Source organism: Solanum pennellii, chromosome 5 (genome assembly GCF_001406875.1).
Source record: "Solanum pennellii chromosome 5, SPENNV200".
Lineage (NCBI taxonomy): Eukaryota > Viridiplantae > Streptophyta > Magnoliopsida > Solanales > Solanaceae > Solanum > Solanum pennellii.
This window is the reverse complement of record NC_028641.1, coordinates 76,062,657-76,081,793: the sequence shown is the minus strand read 5'-3', so window position 1 is coordinate 76,081,793 and position 19,137 is coordinate 76,062,657. Positions and strand designations below refer to the sequence as shown.

The 19,137-nt window shown below is 33.2% G+C and overlaps 4 protein-coding genes across 4 annotated transcripts in view; all 4 read right to left on the bottom strand.

Moving 5' to 3' along the window:
• Positions 1 to 714: 714 nt before the first annotated feature.
• LOC107018824 lies at positions 715 to 4,724 on the bottom strand. The gene is made up of 7 exons (XM_015219407.2): positions 4,531 to 4,724; positions 3,529 to 3,680; positions 2,765 to 2,874; positions 2,595 to 2,680; positions 2,084 to 2,185; positions 1,831 to 2,004; positions 715 to 1,013 (listed from the first exon to the last, which is right to left on the bottom strand). The coding sequence occupies exons 1-6, from the start codon at positions 4,638 to 4,640 to the stop codon at positions 1,869 to 1,871; spliced, it is 696 nt and encodes a 231-aa protein (XP_015074893.1). The 5' UTR covers positions 4,641 to 4,724; the 3' UTR covers positions 715 to 1,013; positions 1,831 to 1,868.
• Positions 4,725 to 5,515: 791 nt separating this feature from the next.
• Positions 5,516 to 12,446, bottom strand: LOC107020848 (putative MO25-like protein At5g47540). The gene is made up of 11 exons (XM_015221366.2): positions 12,103 to 12,446; positions 11,018 to 11,179; positions 10,651 to 10,769; positions 9,328 to 9,402; positions 8,984 to 9,077; positions 8,486 to 8,545; positions 7,597 to 7,665; positions 6,757 to 6,855; positions 6,180 to 6,224; positions 5,990 to 6,092; positions 5,516 to 5,797 (listed from the first exon to the last, which is right to left on the bottom strand). Exons 1-11 carry the CDS (start codon positions 12,223 to 12,225, stop codon positions 5,721 to 5,723), a joined length of 1,026 nt encoding a protein of 341 aa, XP_015076852.1. The 5' UTR covers positions 12,226 to 12,446; the 3' UTR covers positions 5,516 to 5,720.
• Positions 12,447 to 14,409: 1,963 nt separating this feature from the next.
• On the bottom strand, positions 14,410 to 14,990 carry LOC107019831 (cysteine proteinase inhibitor 5-like). Its single transcript, XM_015220201.2, has one exon. The coding sequence runs from the start codon at positions 14,926 to 14,928 to the stop codon at positions 14,539 to 14,541; it is 390 nt and encodes a 129-aa protein (XP_015075687.1). The 5' UTR covers positions 14,929 to 14,990; the 3' UTR covers positions 14,410 to 14,538.
• A 942-nt stretch (positions 14,991 to 15,932) lies between these two features.
• LOC107018768 (rho GDP-dissociation inhibitor 1-like) overlaps positions 15,933 to 19,137 on the bottom strand; it is a 5,755-nt gene continuing 2,550 nt past the window's right edge. Inside the window, exons 2-5 of the mRNA XM_015219333.2 lie at positions 18,960 to 19,026; positions 17,559 to 17,777; positions 17,330 to 17,454; positions 15,933 to 16,371 (exon numbers count right to left, since the gene is read on the bottom strand). Of these exons, the coding sequence (XP_015074819.1) occupies positions 16,294 to 16,371; positions 17,330 to 17,454; positions 17,559 to 17,777; positions 18,960 to 19,026 (489 nt within the window). The 3' untranslated portion in view covers positions 15,933 to 16,293. The remainder of the gene's footprint in view (positions 16,372 to 17,329; positions 17,455 to 17,558; positions 17,778 to 18,959; positions 19,027 to 19,137) is intronic.

The window sequence follows — 19,137 nt, the reverse complement described above, 5'->3', positions numbered from 1 at the left end:
TATGTCATGTTGAGAAAATTAAACTAATTTCAATTTATTTTTGTAATTATTCTTATGTCATGTTGGGAAAATTAAACTTATTTCTTTTAAATTACAATAATATGCATGCATCTTATTTGTTTTCTTAATATTTAAACGACAAACACACTTAAATGAAGAACATAGCCAAATTATGAATCCCATGAATCTAGCTTTTGAACAAGGAAGTCATTAGGTCGAGGGTACAGGCTGCTTCATAGTCATTAGGTCAAGGGCACATCTATCTAGGTGTCACGCATAAGTCATAACATCAATAGCAATATTCAATTAACGATTTCAATGTCCAAATCAACTTGCACACCTCCAATAGTAATATTCAATTAACGATTCTAATGTCCAAACCAACCTTGTTTGTTCCATCAAATACCTACTACTAGGTAGGTCCCTAGCTACTTTGCTTTGTTTAAATGGTGCATATTATAAATAATGTTAATTCAGTGGGTAATTATTTCCTGTTTTTTGCTTCTTAAGATGATATTAAACACCGGTTACATTTCTTACTAACTATTAGTTGCGTGACCACGTTGAAAAAGTAAGAGTTATCGTTGTATGACCACAGGTTCAAGCTATGGGAACAACCCGACTCTCTTCCGGGAGGCAAGCATCAGTACTGCCATTGCATTTAGACTGATAGGTATTGTAACATGATGTGCACTACACAGAAAGCAGACCTGGTTTAACTTTGCCAATTCTGAGAAAAAGATGAGTCATTTATATTGGCACTAGTGTCATTCAAGTTGAGCAAAACTGAGAAGATTACATTGATAAATGATTATGCATAATTAAAGTTTCATCTTCCTCCTATATTATCATGATAACAACAACAAAGACCGGCGGGCACGACGTCTTTACTGGTCCCTTCTACACAAATCACCTCGCGTCCAAGTTGTTCAACTAATTCTCTGTAGTTTTGATATCCACCTTCGGTTCCAAATTCAACGTATGTAACTAGCCTTAGCTTGAGAGTTGAGGCACTACAAAAAATTTCCATGTAATGTGGTTAAGTACAGGAATAATAGAAGGAAGGGGAAGGGGTGGGAGCAATATGTTCATATCAAAGCATCAAAAGAAATTGGAAAATTATGGGAGGAAATTGATTTGAGATGGGAAAGGGGATAAAAAACACACCCCTAAACTATACCTGGATTCTTCGAAAGAAAAATAAAAGATACCCCGGATTCTCTGTTACATACTTTGCGAATCTCCTGACATTTATAACATCTTTTATTAAATTATTTTCTTACTGTCTTATTTTCTTTTTCACTAGAGCTGCTTTTGTTTTCGTTATTACCTCCTAGACCAGCAGTCCAGCACGATGCCACAACTACCTTTGCCAAAGCCAAGACCTTTTCTCCTCCACCATCACCTAAACCATCAAACCTCTCACCACCTCCATCATAAAACAAACAGCACAAAGGAGCATCAACTTATGTTTGTTTTATATTAACTACATCCTCAAGGTGTTTATATTTATCCAGCAAATCATCCAAAATGCAATTTTATCACAAGGGCCCAAGGAAAATGAGCTTAACCTCATTCCCCATTATTGCATTTTGCCTTCCAAGTCCCAAATTGTTGTTGCTCCCTTCGTTGGATGTAGCTATTAATTTGTCCCTTTACCTCTTTTGTAATGCAGGAGGTATCAACCTTAATTACCCAAGGTCAAATAAATTGGAAATTTATGGGTGGAAATTTAATTGAGATCCAAGGAATGAATGGAAGATCAAAAGCAAAGATTTAATGAGCAGAGTAACTAAGATACGGAAACAAAACCAAAAGAAAAGACCTTACCAAAAAATTGTTCTGATGTATGCGTACAATGAGCACATTCAGCTGTCTCTGCTTTTAGATCTTTTTGATTTCTTAATATGATTTTCAGATTTCAGATTTCCCTTGTAGGGTACTAAGTTATCTGGCTCAAGCAATTCAGCAGCCCTTTTGTTGCCTATCCTCTTCTCCGTAATGCTGTAGTATCAGAAAAATGCATGAGGCGGAGTGATGGAATGAAATAAGTGAATAGAAACTTCACAGTTAGCAAGCAAACCTGTAAGCTTGAGACTCTTCTGCCGTCGTTTCCAACCATTGAATATTTCCTGTGTTATCTGGAATTAATGACCCACACATATGCAGTATCTCTTCATCAAAACTACAAATAAAGAGCACGACATCAAGTCTAATTCATCCTTTAAGTGATTAAAAAAACAAAATCACCTCGCAAATTACACCTCTTTAGCTATTACAACAGTTCGAAGTTATTAGTTATATGACTCTCCCTTGATTCATCAAGTCATATTTATGCACCATATTCTTAAATCTCACGATCTCTTTCTCTACAACAACAACAAATATGCCTAGTATGTAATCCCACACGTGTAGTCTGGGAGGGCAGAGTGTACGCAGACCTTCAGACTGCTGAATTGAACCAAAATAACTGCATATATGCTTCTGTTCTTTCTTTGTTTTATATTACTTCTGGTATGTATCAATCCCTATTTTAGAGGAACACAGGAAAAGAATTTCCAGTGCTCAATAAAAAATTTGAACGAAAATCTTACTTCTTAACTGAGAACCGTAGAGTAGTTCCCACTTTAATCCTGTGTTTCTTGTTAGATCTGCTGACAAAAACTTCTTTCCCGTGTTTCTATGAAAAGAGAAACATATTCAAAGACAAATCAGTATCAAATCTATATCTCAACTCAAGGTTTCATTAGTTCAAAGTGCTTACAAGTTTATACTTGAAATCTTCTCGAATGTCCTCATCTGCTATGACAGCCGAAGAAAAACCAAGAACAACTATGTGAATAGACTGCTGGCCAACTTTAACGACCTCACCTTCTGAAAAGATCAATATCGAAAGTAGGATTAAAGAAACAAAGTCCATCCAAACAAATTTACCATATTATACCTATGACACACACTCTTAAACATTTAGGGGTTGTTTGGTACAGTGTATAAAAATAATGCTAAATAGAGTGTATTAGTAATGCTTGCATTAGTTATACAAAAATTATTTCTTCTGCATTGTTTGGTTTAGTGTATAAAAAACATCCTTCACAATTATGGTGAAAAACATGTAAAGGGGATTTTAAGGGGTATTGGGACTTTTACAATGCTAATGCATGCATTAAATCCTTTTGCATTACTGATACCTAGAAATCCATGGAATTAGTACACAATAGGGCGTATAACTAATGCTTGGCATGAAAACGTGTACCAAAGGCATTATTTTTGCTAAAACACTCTACCAAACGCCCCCTTAAATATTTATATCTCTAGGGTGGGAGTTGAGCTTTGAGTTTTTGAAAAAGGGAAAACAATGAGGTGGTGAAATTGAAAAAAATTACGTTACTTTAGCATTTACTCCAAGAACAAAAAGCCTGGAAAGAAACTGAGCTACAGTACAATTTTACAAACAAAAAGATTTTTTTAAAACTAATGTGTTTGTATCCACATGATATTACGCAAATAAGAACTCAGTTGCAGGACTACCTAATAGCATTTCTGGCTTTGGATTAAAAAGTAGCAATTTTGCTTCAAGTCTCACACCAAAATAAGGGTGAATTCCTGGAAGAATTCTAGCCAAATTGCTACTGAACTTGGGTTCATAAGTCAATACCACACCATCTAAAGCTTCATTAAACCTGTAAAAATAAGGAATCTTATGAACAAAAGTACCTAAGAAACAAGTGGAGCAGAAGGCCAAATAAACTCAAACACCAAATTCCTAAGTGATGATGGAGGGAAGAAAAGAAAGAAAACATTGCCCCATGAAAATAGGAACTTTAAATAGCAGGATTGTCAACCCAAAATAAAACAGACAGTAAAGAGGAGACCATGGGATACCTCCCGAATAAACTCAATAATCCGTCCAACTGATTGAACAAGCTGAAAAAGTAAAATTGCTTGCACAATCCATTCACAATCAATGAACTGATCAAAACATAACAATAATAATTAGACACACATCAATCTCTAACTACTTGCAGAGATGAAATCCAACCTCCCTCTCACCTTTTAAGCAGTGCACCCATGATACCGATATATGGCATGATGCCTAGACAAAGCCAATGTTTAGCAGAATCATCATATTGCGACTATATTATCTATGCACTCAGTCAACCTACCACAATTCTCCTCTATTATACTAGCTCAAAGCCTGCTATACAAAGCTCACATATGGGAAGTTCTAGACAAACCTATGTTGCAGCAACAATTTTGGAGAGACCGAGCAATATAATTAACTAAAAATGGATTAATAAACACTCTACTGAAACAAAACATGCGTTATCAACTACTTATCATCTCCACACTAAAAAAATGTAACATTTACCAAAATTTCTCATATCAAAACCAAAAAATCACTTTTTTTTTGGTTGAATTTGTTTGTAGATAGATTTCACTGAGGAAAACACAAAACACAAAATCTGAAACTTCAAATTGAACCGTACTTCAATTTTCTAATACAAAATAGGAAAGATGATGAGGAATTACTTGAAAAGCAGTGAACTGAGTTCGCGATAAACAGCGGTTTCGACATTTTTGGCGTTTGATGGATGTAAATATACAAGCAAATTCGCCCTACACTCTTTCAGAGCCTCCATTGATGCCCAATTTTGTTAGGGTTTTCGTTAAACCCTAAAATCTTAGAAGAGGAGATGTAGAAGTAATAAATAATTGGTTATTTGCACTTTTGACCAATTTGTGTTGGTGTTAAATTTTGCCTATCATGCTAAATGATTTTTTTTTTGAGCATAAATTTATTTTTAGTATTATAATATTTTACAAATTTTACAAATGTTTGTCATTTAAAATTATATATGTCCTCGTTATAAAAGTAATTCATATATAACTGTATCATTATAAAAATAACTTACATATATTTTTTATCGTTACAAAAATAACTCACATATACACATATCATTACAAAAATGATAAAATCCATTTTTAATATTTAAAAAATCATGTATTTGATATTTTCACATATATATTATTTTTGACTTCTTTAATTATTACTATTTGAGTTTTAATGAAAAAAACATCAAATATATACGTAAATGGATTTTTTTAAAATAAAAAAAAAAGTTAATAAAAATTAATTTAAAATTATTTTTTCATTTTGATTATTTTTATAACGATGAATATATGAGTTTTGAATAACAAAGTTTTATATATATCATGTCCTTTTCCAATATAAGTTGATGGCTAAAGAACAAAAATTTCAATACAAATAAGCCAATTTAATAAACAAGACAATGCAATTTTACATAGTTATAATGCTATAAATTTTATATAGTTATAACAAAAAGGAAGTGGAGGGAGGCTCTAGTTTGTTAAACTACACAACAATATAATTTTACTAGTGTGAGGAAGGTGTTGTGTACCGTCAATCGTGTACGCTAACCTTCTATCTTTATAGAGTAGGGTGGTTGTTTCCAGTATACACTCGGCTCAAAAAAATCAATACGTTCGAAGGAAATGCAACAATAAAATCTCCAAACCTTCCAAAAAGAAGTATTTTGGCTAGAGAAAGAAGATGAAGGAAACAAATGACAAAATAACTACACACAAAAAGTGAAGGTTAATTAATAATTTCAAGAGCTAAGTTCAGTTGAGAAAAATCATCATTATTTACACACACAGGGCCATAACCTTGACAGCTTAGGAACTAACTAGTACTGAGTTCAAGAGAGTTCCTTGGTTTCAAGGGCTGCAATTTCTTTGACAACTTGTGCTTTGTCAGCCTCAAATTGCTCATCCTCTGTAAGATAAGAAAAGACGAAAGAGTTAGGAATAATGTTACGTTTTTGGATAACTGTGGTGTCCGAGCCAGCTTACGTGCATAAGACCTGAGGGAAACTGTGAGGCATCCTTTCACGAGATACAGTTCTGAGTACATATTTCTTGTGCATGTAACATATTGGTAATTGATATTTACTGTGTATGTATGTACCTTTATCAGTCTTGAAATCGGCAAAGAGGCGCAGAAGCTTGCTTCTATTTGCGATGAGGATGCTAACAATATCTGAAGGCTTGTTCTTGTTTGCAGCAAATAACTGCAAAAGACGAAAGCCAGAAATGAAGCTGTTGCTAACGGAACGGTCAGCAGACGTGGTTTAAAAAAGTCGAAATCAATAGAGTACCTTGAAAACATGGAATGCTTCTATCTGGATACTCTTGCTTGACTCCTGCCAAAGGAGGAAATTACCAATCAACAAAAAGTTACAGCAATTCAAGGAGATATTTTGATGGCGTAGTGTTGCAATTCTTCTCGGTACGAATCTGGCTTTTCAGATCATCAACTACAGTGATGGGAAAAGGGAGCTGCACAACTATTTCTATACACGTAAAAATTACCATCCAAGTCTCTGAACTTGTTCAAATGAGTGAGTGACATATTCGTTCAACTCTTTTGTACTAAGCAAAAAGTGGTCGATCTAATTCTACACATTTCACAAGTTAACGATTTGTCCATTAGATTGAGTTGGACTTATCACACACGAAACTTGAACTGATGTTGCGACGCGAATATCAACTGCAACTATTTTATGATAGATATGGTAAAGCCCCCACCACCCACAAAATACGAAGACGATAAAATCAAATGCACCAAAAGAACTAAGAAACTTCAAGAGAATACAAGATTAAAGAATGAAGTAGAAGAACCGTCAGGAAGAGAGGGCTGAAATAAGTAAAATGCAACAAAATATAGCTCAATACCCTGAGAAGGTTCATAAGGATCCTTAAGTTGTCTCTTGAACTAACGTAACGTGTCATTACTGCAGCATTTGAGCGGTCGAGCAGGATGTCTCCCAACAGCTGCAACAATAAAACAAATATCTTTAAAGATTAAAAGAAAGACATGAAAAAGGGATACCTATCAGGCTACAAGCTACCTAAACATAAATTGGAAAGAGTCACTGAGTGAAAGAAATGAAGAAAGACTCCAGAACTATAATGACCTTTAGTGGTGTATAACATTATGAATTTCCGGTAGAAAGAAATAAAGAGAGCTTGAATAAATGGGGGGAAGAAACTGAACCTCTTGAAATTTCTCTTCAAGATCAAAAAGTTCTATTTCCCGTTAATCAACAGATTGAATCACTCCATTCTAGTGAATCTATAAAACTGCTAAATTCTGAATACAGAAATTTCATTCAAGTTTCTCTTATCCAAGAACTTCAATTTCCTCCTCTTCCCTGATTTATCATGGAAAGAGCATTTCTGCTAAGCCCAACCCAAAAGGTACATATTAAAGTGTTCTCTAAAGAATTTATGAAGTCAACTACAAACACAGCCCTCTGAGTAAAGGAAGATGCAAAAACAGCTCTTTCAACAAAATGAGGATCAGTATACAAGGGATTGATAAAAGATGTTATCTATGTAAATATGAGGAGGGCTTGAGGTAGAAAATGCACATCAAACATGTGTGGATACTATGTACTTGGTTCCACTGAGATATTTCCCAAAAGATGTGAAAAGTTTCTGAAGAAACAGAATTTTTCGGAAGTATATTATTCAGCACAAGTTGTCTACAAGAAGAGCGGAGGCTTCCCTTACCTTGATAGCTTGCCTTCTGGTGATGTAATTACTGGACTCTAGCAGTTTGGAGTTATACTCGGCAAAGAACTGAAAGCAAAACCAGCACAGAATAAGTTCCTCGTAATTCATTTATCGAAGAAAGAGTAATTGATGAAAAAATCCAACAAGAAAACCGGAAATAGCTATTAGAAGTTAAAAAACATATATCATACAGTTTAATGTTGAACACATTTATGTACCAATAATTAACCCCAAGTAAATAGCTATTAGAAGTTAAAAAACATATATCATACAGTTTAATGTTGAACAAGTTTATGTACCAATCATTAACCCCAAGTACAAAACACTGAGAATTCATGTTGCTGGCACTAAAATCCTCCTTACCGATATCCCCAAGACAATAACAGTTGATCCTATCCTGCCTACCCTAAACTACACAATCCTGGGTGAAAGGAAAATGGCAGCAAAAAGAACAGACTATAAGGTTCTTAACACTACTTCTCTTACCAATTATATGTCACAATTTATCACCCCTTTTTGCTAATGAAAAGGTGTCTCAAGAGGCACCATTGGGTGAAAGCAAGAGTTTCCAATAACATTAATAAAGTAAGTCTCTGAAAGCCATGAATCCCCAAAAAAATAAAAGGTAAAATGTGTATTAACTGAGTCTTCCATCAGTACTATAAGAATCATTTCATTGTAATAAACAAAATAATAGTGTGTACAACAAAACACGTTGAAGTATCAAAGCCATATGAAGCAAGAAGTTTCTAAAGAACAACTTGAACTATAGATAACAAAACAAGCAGCAACAAGTTCATAGAGAATTCCCGGTAACTATGGTACAAACAGTTAACTTGCATGCGTACAATAATAAGCAATAAGACAAATACACTAAATCTATTACCCAGTCATAATTCTTCGAAAGAAACTCAGCTACTGTTGATTTGTGCCTCGTCAAGAGTTCCTGCAAAAAATATTGCAACCGAATTGGTATAATGCTGCTGTAGGCATGAGAAGCGACTCTTAAGAAAGAGCACAAGCTTCTCAGAACAACAATAAATATGTCCAGACCACTATTAGCTTTGGAATGACCATAGTACGATGACCAATCTACTGAATTTCAGTAGAAATTAATTCAGCAAATTCTTACAGCGGACATTAAGAAGCCCCAATTATTGATCTGAAAAAAGCAAGCTAACCACACCTTATACAGACAAGGGTTCACGTGGAGTACAATTAGCTTCTCTTTCCTTCTTTTCAAAGAGGTTTGCTAGTGCAATAGGGAAAAAGATTGATGCCATATTTGTTTGAATAGCCATTGAAATGACAATAGAATATTTTCAAGGGAACAACGATTATCTATCAGATATTCATTCCACTAACATAATTAAAAGGACCCAACCTTAAAAGTTGCAGCGGCATCAGCAGCAATGTCAAAATTTGGCAGCTGAATATAATCAAAAAACTTCTTCACATGCTCTGATTCCAAGACATACCTAACAACAAAAGCACATATATATGTTCTAAAAAAATAGATCCAGCAGTAGCAGCATAAGGTTGCAATACATTTCATTCACAGTCAAAAATTTAGAAATAGGTAGCAAAAAGAAAGAAATTACGTACTTCAACTTACATCAGATATATGAATCCTCTAATACCAATCAATTCAAATGACATGTAATTGTTTGAAAAAAAAAAAAAAGAAGAAGAAAAAAAAAGCGCATCAGATAGGTTCATGTGATTCACCTTGCAACACTCTGGTGTCGAATGCATTCCCTTAGCATTGTACCATAATGCAAAGCCAGTTCTATATTCTCATACCTAAACGGCAAGGGAAAAGAATCATCAGAAATCCATATACCAATAACCAAAAGATTGACAGATGATCTTCAAAAACGCATTTTCTTCCTAGGAAACAAATTTTATAAAAGAGGCTATCCTACCAAGGGTTTAAAAATGGCAAAAAATACTACCTCAGTACAACTAGTGCAAAGGTACTTGACTGGATATGTGAATAAAGGAGTTACTTTGATTACAATAACACCTCAATGCCAAAGAGTTGGGCTCATCTAGATAAATCCTCACTGACCATGTAGCTCTATTTAAGCTTATCTCAGGCCAATATTATACAAAACAAAAAGGAACAGAAAGTTCTCTATATTTTCCACTGATAAATACAAATATCTGACAGGGATAAAAGACTGAGAATAGCATAGGACCTAAAGTTAAAGTACTAACAAGACTAAATATATAGATCGTTTTCTTCCATCATTCTTTATTTTTCACTAAATATGCATAGATTTCAAAAGATTGTGTATCTTTCCAGACTACTTTGTTCCAAGTGATTTTTTTTCCCGAGGATAGTAACACTAATCTATATATTCACATGTATACTACATCCAAAATATGTAGTTCCCCTTCAAAAGGTATTACAGACTAATCATACTGCCGCCTATCACCTCTATTTCTTACAACTAATCTAAAACATTATTCCACTTTAACACCTTCATTCATCATTATTTCACACCTATGGATCGAGTTTCAAAAAAAAAAAATATCACACCTATGGATCGGTGTATCTGGAGGAAAACACAGGGCATGACCAAAGTATCTCAAGCGATCTGTTCTCATTCTATACCCAATATGTGCTACTTGCACCTTCTGTTAATCTGAACGTGGTCTTTTCAATCTTGTCTAATATTATATGACCACACATCTATCTTAGCATTTGCATCTCTGAACACTTATCTTGTGAATGTTCACGGGTCTTAAAATTGTTCTATAAAACTTACCTTTCACGGATTAGCATCCTTCTATCACATAGCACCCCAGTAGCAGTTCTTCATTTTGACCATCCTATTTTAATTATATGTATAACATGTTCATCTATCATACCATTCTTTTTGTTGATTGCCCATGCATAAGAGTCGGCATTTATATTAGAAAGTAAAAGGCAAAATTAGTTCAAACAATTTAAAAACTCATAAAATAAATCAATTTAATAATGCAATAGGCACGTGATAATAACATGCCACCATATTCCTGAACTTCTTTTCTGACACTGCTTACCCTGCTACTAATATATCCATCAGATCAATGTTTGCTTCCAAGTAATCACAAGCAATCAACCGCGATTGAACCTGTTGTCTTTGCAGATTTGCAACTACTTGAGTAGCATCTTTCCGAGCCTGCAAAAAGTAAACCTCCTTGTAATAGGAAGACAATAGGATGGAAACAACAAGATCTTATGTGTAATAGGATCAATAAACATCAAAAGCCAATACCAATCACATGCAGTGAAACCAGAAGCGAACACTAGAGAACCAGATGATATTCTTATGAAATGCAGATAAATGCATAAAAAGGTCAATTGATACAATAAGAACGATACAACATGACCACAAGAAACTTCATGCACTCAAGGGTAAAGTATTACCTCTAAATTCAGTTTTGGAAGCATATTAATCAGCAGCCGTAGGGTGTCTTCTCTAAAGAATTCTTGAGTCAGCTGAGAACATGCATCAGAGACAGGTTCTGATTGACCATTCCCGTAAAGAACGCACTTCAAGTCCCGCATTGTCTTGCTTAACTCCATCATCTGCATATTCGGATAAGAAAAGAAGTACACGACTCAAATTTATAAGCAATTGGTGTATGCATATTCAATCAGAAACAGAACTACATATGGTTGTTCCTTCTTTTCATCATGCAATTCATATCAATGGAGTACTCCAAAACCTAAAGATAGAACCAAATCCAACGATGACACAACTTTGAAAAATTGTCCCACTACAACTAGCACATACACTAAGTAACATCTATCCACCAGTTCCATCATATTTAACTAACCAAATAAATACAGGATTTAGGCATAGTTGATTCATCCATTGAATTTCTAACAATTTAAGCATCCAATGGAATCAAAGTAAATATTTAATCATATTCAAAAACAAATGATCCAGCTCCAAATTTAGCTAGCTAAGGACAACCAATTCTGACAATGCACAAAACTATCCAGATCAAAAGCATACAGCCAAAAACTTGATCCCAATAAACTAAAAGCAAAACAAACTCGAATCAGTGGTTGAACTACAGTTCTGCATAAATTTAGCCTAAGCCACATACTCCTATTTCAATTTGTTCGTCTTATTTCCTTTTTAGTCAATTTCAAAAAGAATGCTTCACACTTTCCTAGCAAACTCTTTAGTACTAACTTTCAATATGACATGTTTAAAGACCACAAAATTCAAATATTTCTTTACTTTCTTAAACTCCGTAGTAAGCACAAACAAATTAAAACCTAAGGAGTATTTGTGTTGAGACGATTCACTTAATCTGTATAAACAATTTAATCACAACACCAATAAACTACGTTTCCCTACAATTCAGAACTCATAAACCTAAAATTCTAGCTTTACCTCCGACTCAAATCACAACCAAACAAAAACTTAAGCATGTCTAAACACTACCATTGAAAAAAAAAACAGCAAGAGAATTATATTTTAATAAACAAACCATTACCTTCTCTTCTCGCTTGCTCTCGCGAATATCAGAATTACGCTGTGTATACATAAGGAGATCACGAGTTTGACGAACAAGTTCAACCGGAGTTTTCGGCTTTGATTTGAATAATAAACCCTTCATCTTTACCCGACCTGTGTCTCCGGCGCCGATTCTATTTTCTGGTAACGACAAAGCTGCCGCTGCCGCTACTACTGATGCCGCCGGCGACCGGAGACTATTGAACCACCGATCTGCTCCGTTAGCTCTCTGTGCACCGAAGCTACAGCAGATTCCTGTTTTCAGTTGAATCTGGTTGGGCCCCACACCCCGAAATATTATCACGGATCTAACATTTTTTTAGTAAGTGGCTAGTAAAAGTATAGTTGTATAATATTATTAGGATACTATTACTTTATTTATTTATTTATTTATTTATTTATAAATAATTAAATAGCTAAAATAATTTATTAGTATATAAATATTTAAATTTTAAAAGAAAAAAAAACTCAAACTAAAAGTACTCTTAAAAGAATTAATAACGGTAATTTAGTCAAATGAGTATTTTTTATGAAGTTTTTACGATGCAAAATACATCTCGATTATTAAGCAAGATATTTGTTGTAGAAAGAATGTTTACATCTAATTAATAAATTCAAGAAACATGAATATGTTTGTTATACATAAGGTAATTATGATTGAGCAATATGTGCTTTTATCTTATTTTTTAGTTAGTAAAGATTAAAATGACTGGTTGGATAAAGATAATAATGCAATAAGTATCGATTGATATTATTATCTATCATTAAGATTTAAACAAAATAGAGAAATATCATGTAACACCTTTGGTCTCATATGAAATTTAACCGTAATTATTTCTAATTTAACCATTTGATTATATATTTAACTGCAATTGAACAAATAACTCTTATTGTTAAGACATAATATATAAACGTGTTTTTTAATTTTGTTTGAACTAATTTCTACGTCCTAATTTCGCGTTTACACAAATACACACTTCGATTTATATGACGTTAAACAAACAACAAATGCATCCTACGTGACAATTATTGTCATATATATATTATATCGTGTAAAACGAATATATTTAAATAGTCAATTTTTATATAAATTTCAATTCCTATTCATGCATATAGAAATCTATCGGAAAAAACCTTTTATAAAATTGAATAGATATTCAATTAAGAATAAAACGATATAAATAATTCAATTATATTAACCTTTAAGGAAGACTTTATCTTACTCCATAATTCACATCTAATTTTTTTTGGAGAAAACGATCGATTTTAATTTAATATTAGCATGGGATCCTATTATGACACTTTCACGTGAATCAACAAAATGCCTTTTCCTCACAATCAAGACAAATTAATTTTGTCATATATTCTCTTAATAACTAATTCATAGATCCATAATTAAAGGAAAAGGGGAAAATCAAACAAAATATAATTTTGATATGTTTTTTTTATTTATTTTTGTATTTCGCTAGATATTTAATATTTATATCATAATTTTATAGTTATTTTATGAAATTTCTCCTTATTTTATTAGATTTTTACATTTGAATATCTTATAATAAAAGAATTCAATTACAAATATTATAATCATGTATAAATTCTATGATAAATTTAAATTTATTATTAGAAATAGAAAATCAAAGAAAAAGAGTCAAAAGTCATTATAAATAGTGACACTTACTTGCACCATTTAATGAAATTAAAATTTTTAATGCATATAAATAAAAGTAAAAGTAGATTGATAATTTTCAAGCATCAAACATTAAATGCTCAAAATTTAATGGAAAAAAAAAAACTGAGACCTATCCACTCAGTCCAACTTTATTTCAACAAGTTGTATAGCAAATAAATAATATTATATATATATATATATTGATTATGCTTATAATTATTTTATATATGACATAATTATATAAATATCTTTTACTCAATTTATGCATAAAACTTAACTTATTCATGTGACAAGTATAACATTTTGTTAGTAGCAAAAGTGAATATAAAAAAGCTAAACTCTAAGATATACAAGTACTAAACTTATTAGGTACATTTTTTGAATTATACATTAAACTTATATTTTATTCGACAAAATTTACGATTTAAGATAAAATAAATTAACTAAAATATTATCAATCAATATATATAAAAAAATTAATCGTCCGTTCGATATATATAACTTAAACAACTTAAACTTGTTTGCTATTATACTTTTTAATGAGAACTGTAATGTAGTAGTCTAATACAACGAGCTCGATTAAAAAAAAAATTTAAGTTTCAAACTTAGATCTATAAATAGTACTAAGAGAAAAAATTAAATATATTAACAGTAAACAAAAATCACTAATTAAACATTAATAAGAAACTTAAAAATCACAATGAACACAACATTTTTGCAACAAAACACCAGAAAATTAAACACAATCTATAATTTTTTGAAGGAAGTGAGATTCCTACGGCTCATCCATGGCTTATCCCAAACTTCCGCCAAGTACTTATCGCCGCTCCGGCTACGACGACCGCCGTCTGTGGCGGAGATGACCAGTCGGTAATTTGTCCCGGCGATGACTTGTGTTTCTCCTTTCACCACTCGTTTAAACACTAATTTGGATTTGGAATCCTCGTTGTACTGATCCACTGCGAATTTACCGATCTCCACTACTTTACTGTCTTTTGTGTCGGTTATACGGCTCCAACCGCCGAGTAAACCGCCTTTTCCTCCGCCGAGTGCAGCGGAGGCGTGGAAGAAGAAGGAAGCGATTACCACGGCGGCGAAGAGAGTTCCGGCGAGATTGCGGTTGAATTTTAGGGCCATTTTTGTGTGAGAGAGAAAGAGGAGTTTTTGAGAATTTAATGCGGGGAAATGTTTAACGTGTGAGAAGTTAATATAGGGGAAGCACCTTCTTAATGAGATCTCGAACGTTAAATCAGATATCTCGAATTTAAATTTTTTGATATAAAAACTCTTATAATATAAATTCGACAAAATCTCTTATGTTAAGAGCGTCAAATACGTTAAATTCAAATTAGCTAGACAGTTATGAATTTGAAAGTTTTGATAAAAATTTGTTTTTATTTAGTATTGATTAATCCTTCAAGGTGTGACAACTAAATTGGAACCTTAATTCAAAAGATAAAAATAGACTCGAAAAGAATTAATACACGATTCAAATTTAATACGAATTATCTTTTAAAGTTTATGTAAAGTTCTTAAAGTCAAGTTCACATGGGTACCATGTCATGGTCGGGTTCATGGTCATTGGTGGAGTTTTTATATTTGATTTTAATATAATTATATTTTATAATCTTTGTATCCAAGTTGACTATCAAAAATATAATGTAACTTAACTTATTGAGGATATGACAGTAAATAAAAAGGTATAAAGGTCATTCGATTACAATGTCTAAATAGTCACTAACTATAAGATTATAATAAGGTCTCCATACACTGTATTTTTCTTGGATGTCACTTGTAAAATTTCACTGTAACCTAGAAAAAATTTACAAAATACTAGTGTAATCCTATAAATAAAGACCGACAAGAATAGTGTGTCAAAAAAGTTGATTTCGATAGATTCTGGAGTAAAAACATTACAAACAAATCGACAAAAACAAACAGCAGAACAGGAGAAGTCAAGACAAAAAAATTAAAAAAAAACATGACAAACCACAAAGTGATGTGATAATCAAAGTACAAGAAACTCAGTATAATACTATGGAAGTATGAAAGAGTAAGCTTGATATAATATTCTCTAAGAAGAGAAATATGGTGACAATGGTCAATTTAGTTAGAAGGAAAGTACAAGGATGCAAAAACCATAACATGAAAGATCAAAATTTGATCAACAAAATCTTTTGGTCTCTCAAGATATCTCAGTTACTGGACATTCAATTAGAAAACGACGATAGCTATGCGTGCGAACAGAAGGAAAGAGATAGAAAGAGAGAGCTCATTGTTAATCAGTCATAGCCAAAGCTCAACTTTATTCAATGATACTCAATAAGTAAGAACCTAACTGCTAAAGTTAACTCCTTCACATCATTGAATAATCAATTGCAGAAAAATGTTATCTTTTTTCTTTTCCTCTTCTCAAAAAAACTATCAGACAAGACGGGACAAAAATTACGAAGAATGAAAACAAGAATACTCTTGGTTTGACAATTCAAGCAACATCTTTGTTTATGTTGCCAGCCACTCCTTCTTGATGTCAAATGTGTAGTTGATCTCCAAATAGCACTTGTTATCATCATCAAGGAACTGAAACAAGAAGAAAGAGGGAACATTTAAGTTAATACGCGTAGAACAGCCTCTAGAATGATGTCTGTCAGATGCGCAAGCTGAACATGATATATCATATTTGGAGAGCTATGAACTATAAGTACAGACATGGAAGTGATACAGACTAAGAAAGAATTTGTTGAGACTTGAGAGATTAGATTTACTTAGGCTGTCTAAGAAATCTCAGAGACATGGTACGTTGCAACAGAGATTATTTAAGTAATTAGTTGCTTGATGGATCGGAGGTCTAATACTTCATAACACCCTTAGAAGACGGTTGTGAAGTTTAGGTGCTCTTTAGGAGTTTTGAAACAACATGGAAACATCTAAAAATGCCTCAATTTCAGGCAGTGTTGCTCGGACTCTTCAAGAAATGCTATTGTGTGCGCATCAGATCCTGAAGTAGTGCATTTTTGGAGGATCATAGATGAGGCAGCATTTTTGGAGAGTCCGAGCAATATAGGCTTTAGGTGCATGCTTGGGATCTTAATATTGCTTATGAACCAACCTAATAAATCTGTCTTTTCGCAAATACATATTGCGGCTCGACTAGATGAATCAACCTCTAGAATAATAAATTTATGTCCTATCTATAAAGATGAAAGGAAATGACAACTGTTTCTCCGATATGGGAAAAGTTAGGGATTTAACTTATACACAGTGAAATCTTAACGTGTTGCAGAACGTAACTAGTCCTATTTTCCAAGTTACTAATTTCACCTTTTATGGAAAGTCACATGCAGTTATCAATTAGAATTCATATATATTATCAAGCATCTGCAGTCTCAATCAGTCCACATTATTGAAGAGCTTAATATTCACCAAATTCAATAATAGCGGAAGATTTTCAGTTCTGGCATACAGTATATAGCATGAGGGTCAAGTCAAATAATAGACAAAGAATATGTTCAGAGCATGTAAGGCAGAAGATAATCACCTTTGTCCTTGCTGAGTAAGATCCTCTAGCAAACATGCCAGAAGGGGTAGTATCCTCCGGCATTTCATGTGTATAAGGCTCCGATTGAGGACTGAAGGCCCCAATCATTTGTTTTGTGCTGTCAACTGAAATAGGTTTTGTGAAAAGAAAAAAAGCATTTTGATCAGAAACATCTGAAATAGATGTCGCCACATTCACATAGATAGAGACAGCAAAGAATAGTTAGTACCTTTGAGACCAGTTTTCCATACTGTGTTTATGTATTTGAGCCCTGTCACTATATTATTGGTGACTAGAAATGAGAATTTCAGGCTGTATTTGCTCCCTTCTTTCAGTGTAAACCATGGACACTGGGGTTTCCCACCCTCAGGGATTGGGAGAACAATATCAGGTCTACCAGGGGACTTGATTTCAAGGCTCAAGATCTTCACGTCTGGATCCAGGGATTCTACAAATTAAAAACAGAGTATAAAATGTCTGAATTTCTATCGAAATACTTCTTTCATAGTCATCAAGACTTTGGTAATCTCAAAATGTCCATGAGAAGTTCTCACATGTCGTTTTTGAAGAACATTGACTGTACGAATAAGAGCTAAATTGTGCATAGATATAGTGAATCTTTTACCTTTACTACACCACACATTACAATTAACAGAAACTCAGAAGAAGCAGCTAAAAATCACCTTCCAGAATGTCGTATCAGGACTTATGACGGAAAAATGAAAATTGGTGCTGTGAGCGGTGAGTTAAGAGAAAGAAACAGTATTAACACTAAGTATATATTCAGTCATCTATACCTATGCTTCAAAAGGGGTGGTCCAGTATCGGTATTCTGTTCTTTGTTACTGAAATTCGTGAAGATGGAAAATCCAAGATGAAAAAGAACGCTCCTCACTTGTAAATCACACCAGAATTGTTATCTAATTTGTTTTTCTGACTCAAAAACTGAGACAATAGCATTTACCAGATGATTAGTCAAACTACAAATGTTCCAACGAAACAAAATCCAGGAAATCATTTCATTTTATTAATTGTATGTGCATATACCTCAATGGAATAGTTGAATACACTACCTTCTATTAAAGTCAATTAAAGCTAACAGACATTTCGCGAGAAGGATTTGATCCTGGAAGAACAAATTAGGAATGCAACAAATATGAAGTCCACAAAAATTTGTTCTTTAATATGACATTCCAAATTGCAATCAAATCAATCAACAATCCCCCAGTACCAAAAATTTCAAGTCGGCTATACAGATCATCTGCATTTTTTTTTTCTCTATTCAGATTCATTTCATTCTCATACTAAACATATTCCAAAAATGAAATAAAACCAAGAGAACTTAAACAATTATATTTCTATCATGCCTTGTATGCGTTGAAACGCAAATGTAGGAAAAGGAAGAGGACCATTACTAGAAGGTAGCATCCCAAAGTTCACACTTCTATTTTCTGGACTTACACAAACCCCATAACATACAATATGCTATTTGAACCTGTTAGTTCTCGTCACGGATAGTCATCCTCATCATAAACAAGAAAAGGAAAAGATCTCAAATTTCGCATGTCAGTTATAGAAATTCCACAAAGTTCATTCATGAAGCAAATCTTGAAAACAAAAGAATGGTTACCTCCAACAGCATTGATATCCACACTTCCAAGAAGCTGCTCCTTCCATCTTCTCAAACTCTCATCATCCTAAAATTCCAAAAAACATGAAAAGCATAACCAAACATTAACACAAAAAGAAGGGGTAAAAACATTTGGTAAGACATAAAAAATGCAATCTTTATGGCTTTATGGGTGGGG

Coding starts and splice junctions, on each gene's coding strand:
- LOC107018824 (XM_015219407.2), bottom strand. CDS start 4,640: ATGGAGGCTCTGAAAGAGTGTAGGGCGAATTTGCTTGTATATTTACAT. Junction 3,681..4,530: donor CTCAGTTCACTGCTTTTCAA/GTAATTCCTCAT, acceptor TTATTTTTACAG/GTTTAATGAAGCTTTAGATG. Junction 2,875..3,528: donor AAAGCCAGAAATGCTATTAG/GTAGTCCTGCAA, acceptor TGATCTTTTCAG/AAGGTGAGGTCGTTAAAGTT.
- LOC107020848 (XM_015221366.2), bottom strand. CDS start 12,225: ATGAAGGGTTTATTATTCAAATCAAAGCCGAAAACTCCGGTTGAACTT. Junction 11,180..12,102: donor AGAGCAAGCGAGAAGAGAAG/GTAATGGTTTGT, acceptor CCGAATATGCAG/ATGATGGAGTTAAGCAAGAC. Junction 7,666..8,485: donor TTTCGAAGAATTATGACTGG/GTAATAGATTTA, acceptor TTTTGCTTTCAG/TTCTTTGCCGAGTATAACTC.
- LOC107019831 (XM_015220201.2), bottom strand. CDS start 14,928: ATGGCCCTAAAATTCAACCGCAATCTCGCCGGAACTCTCTTCGCCGCC.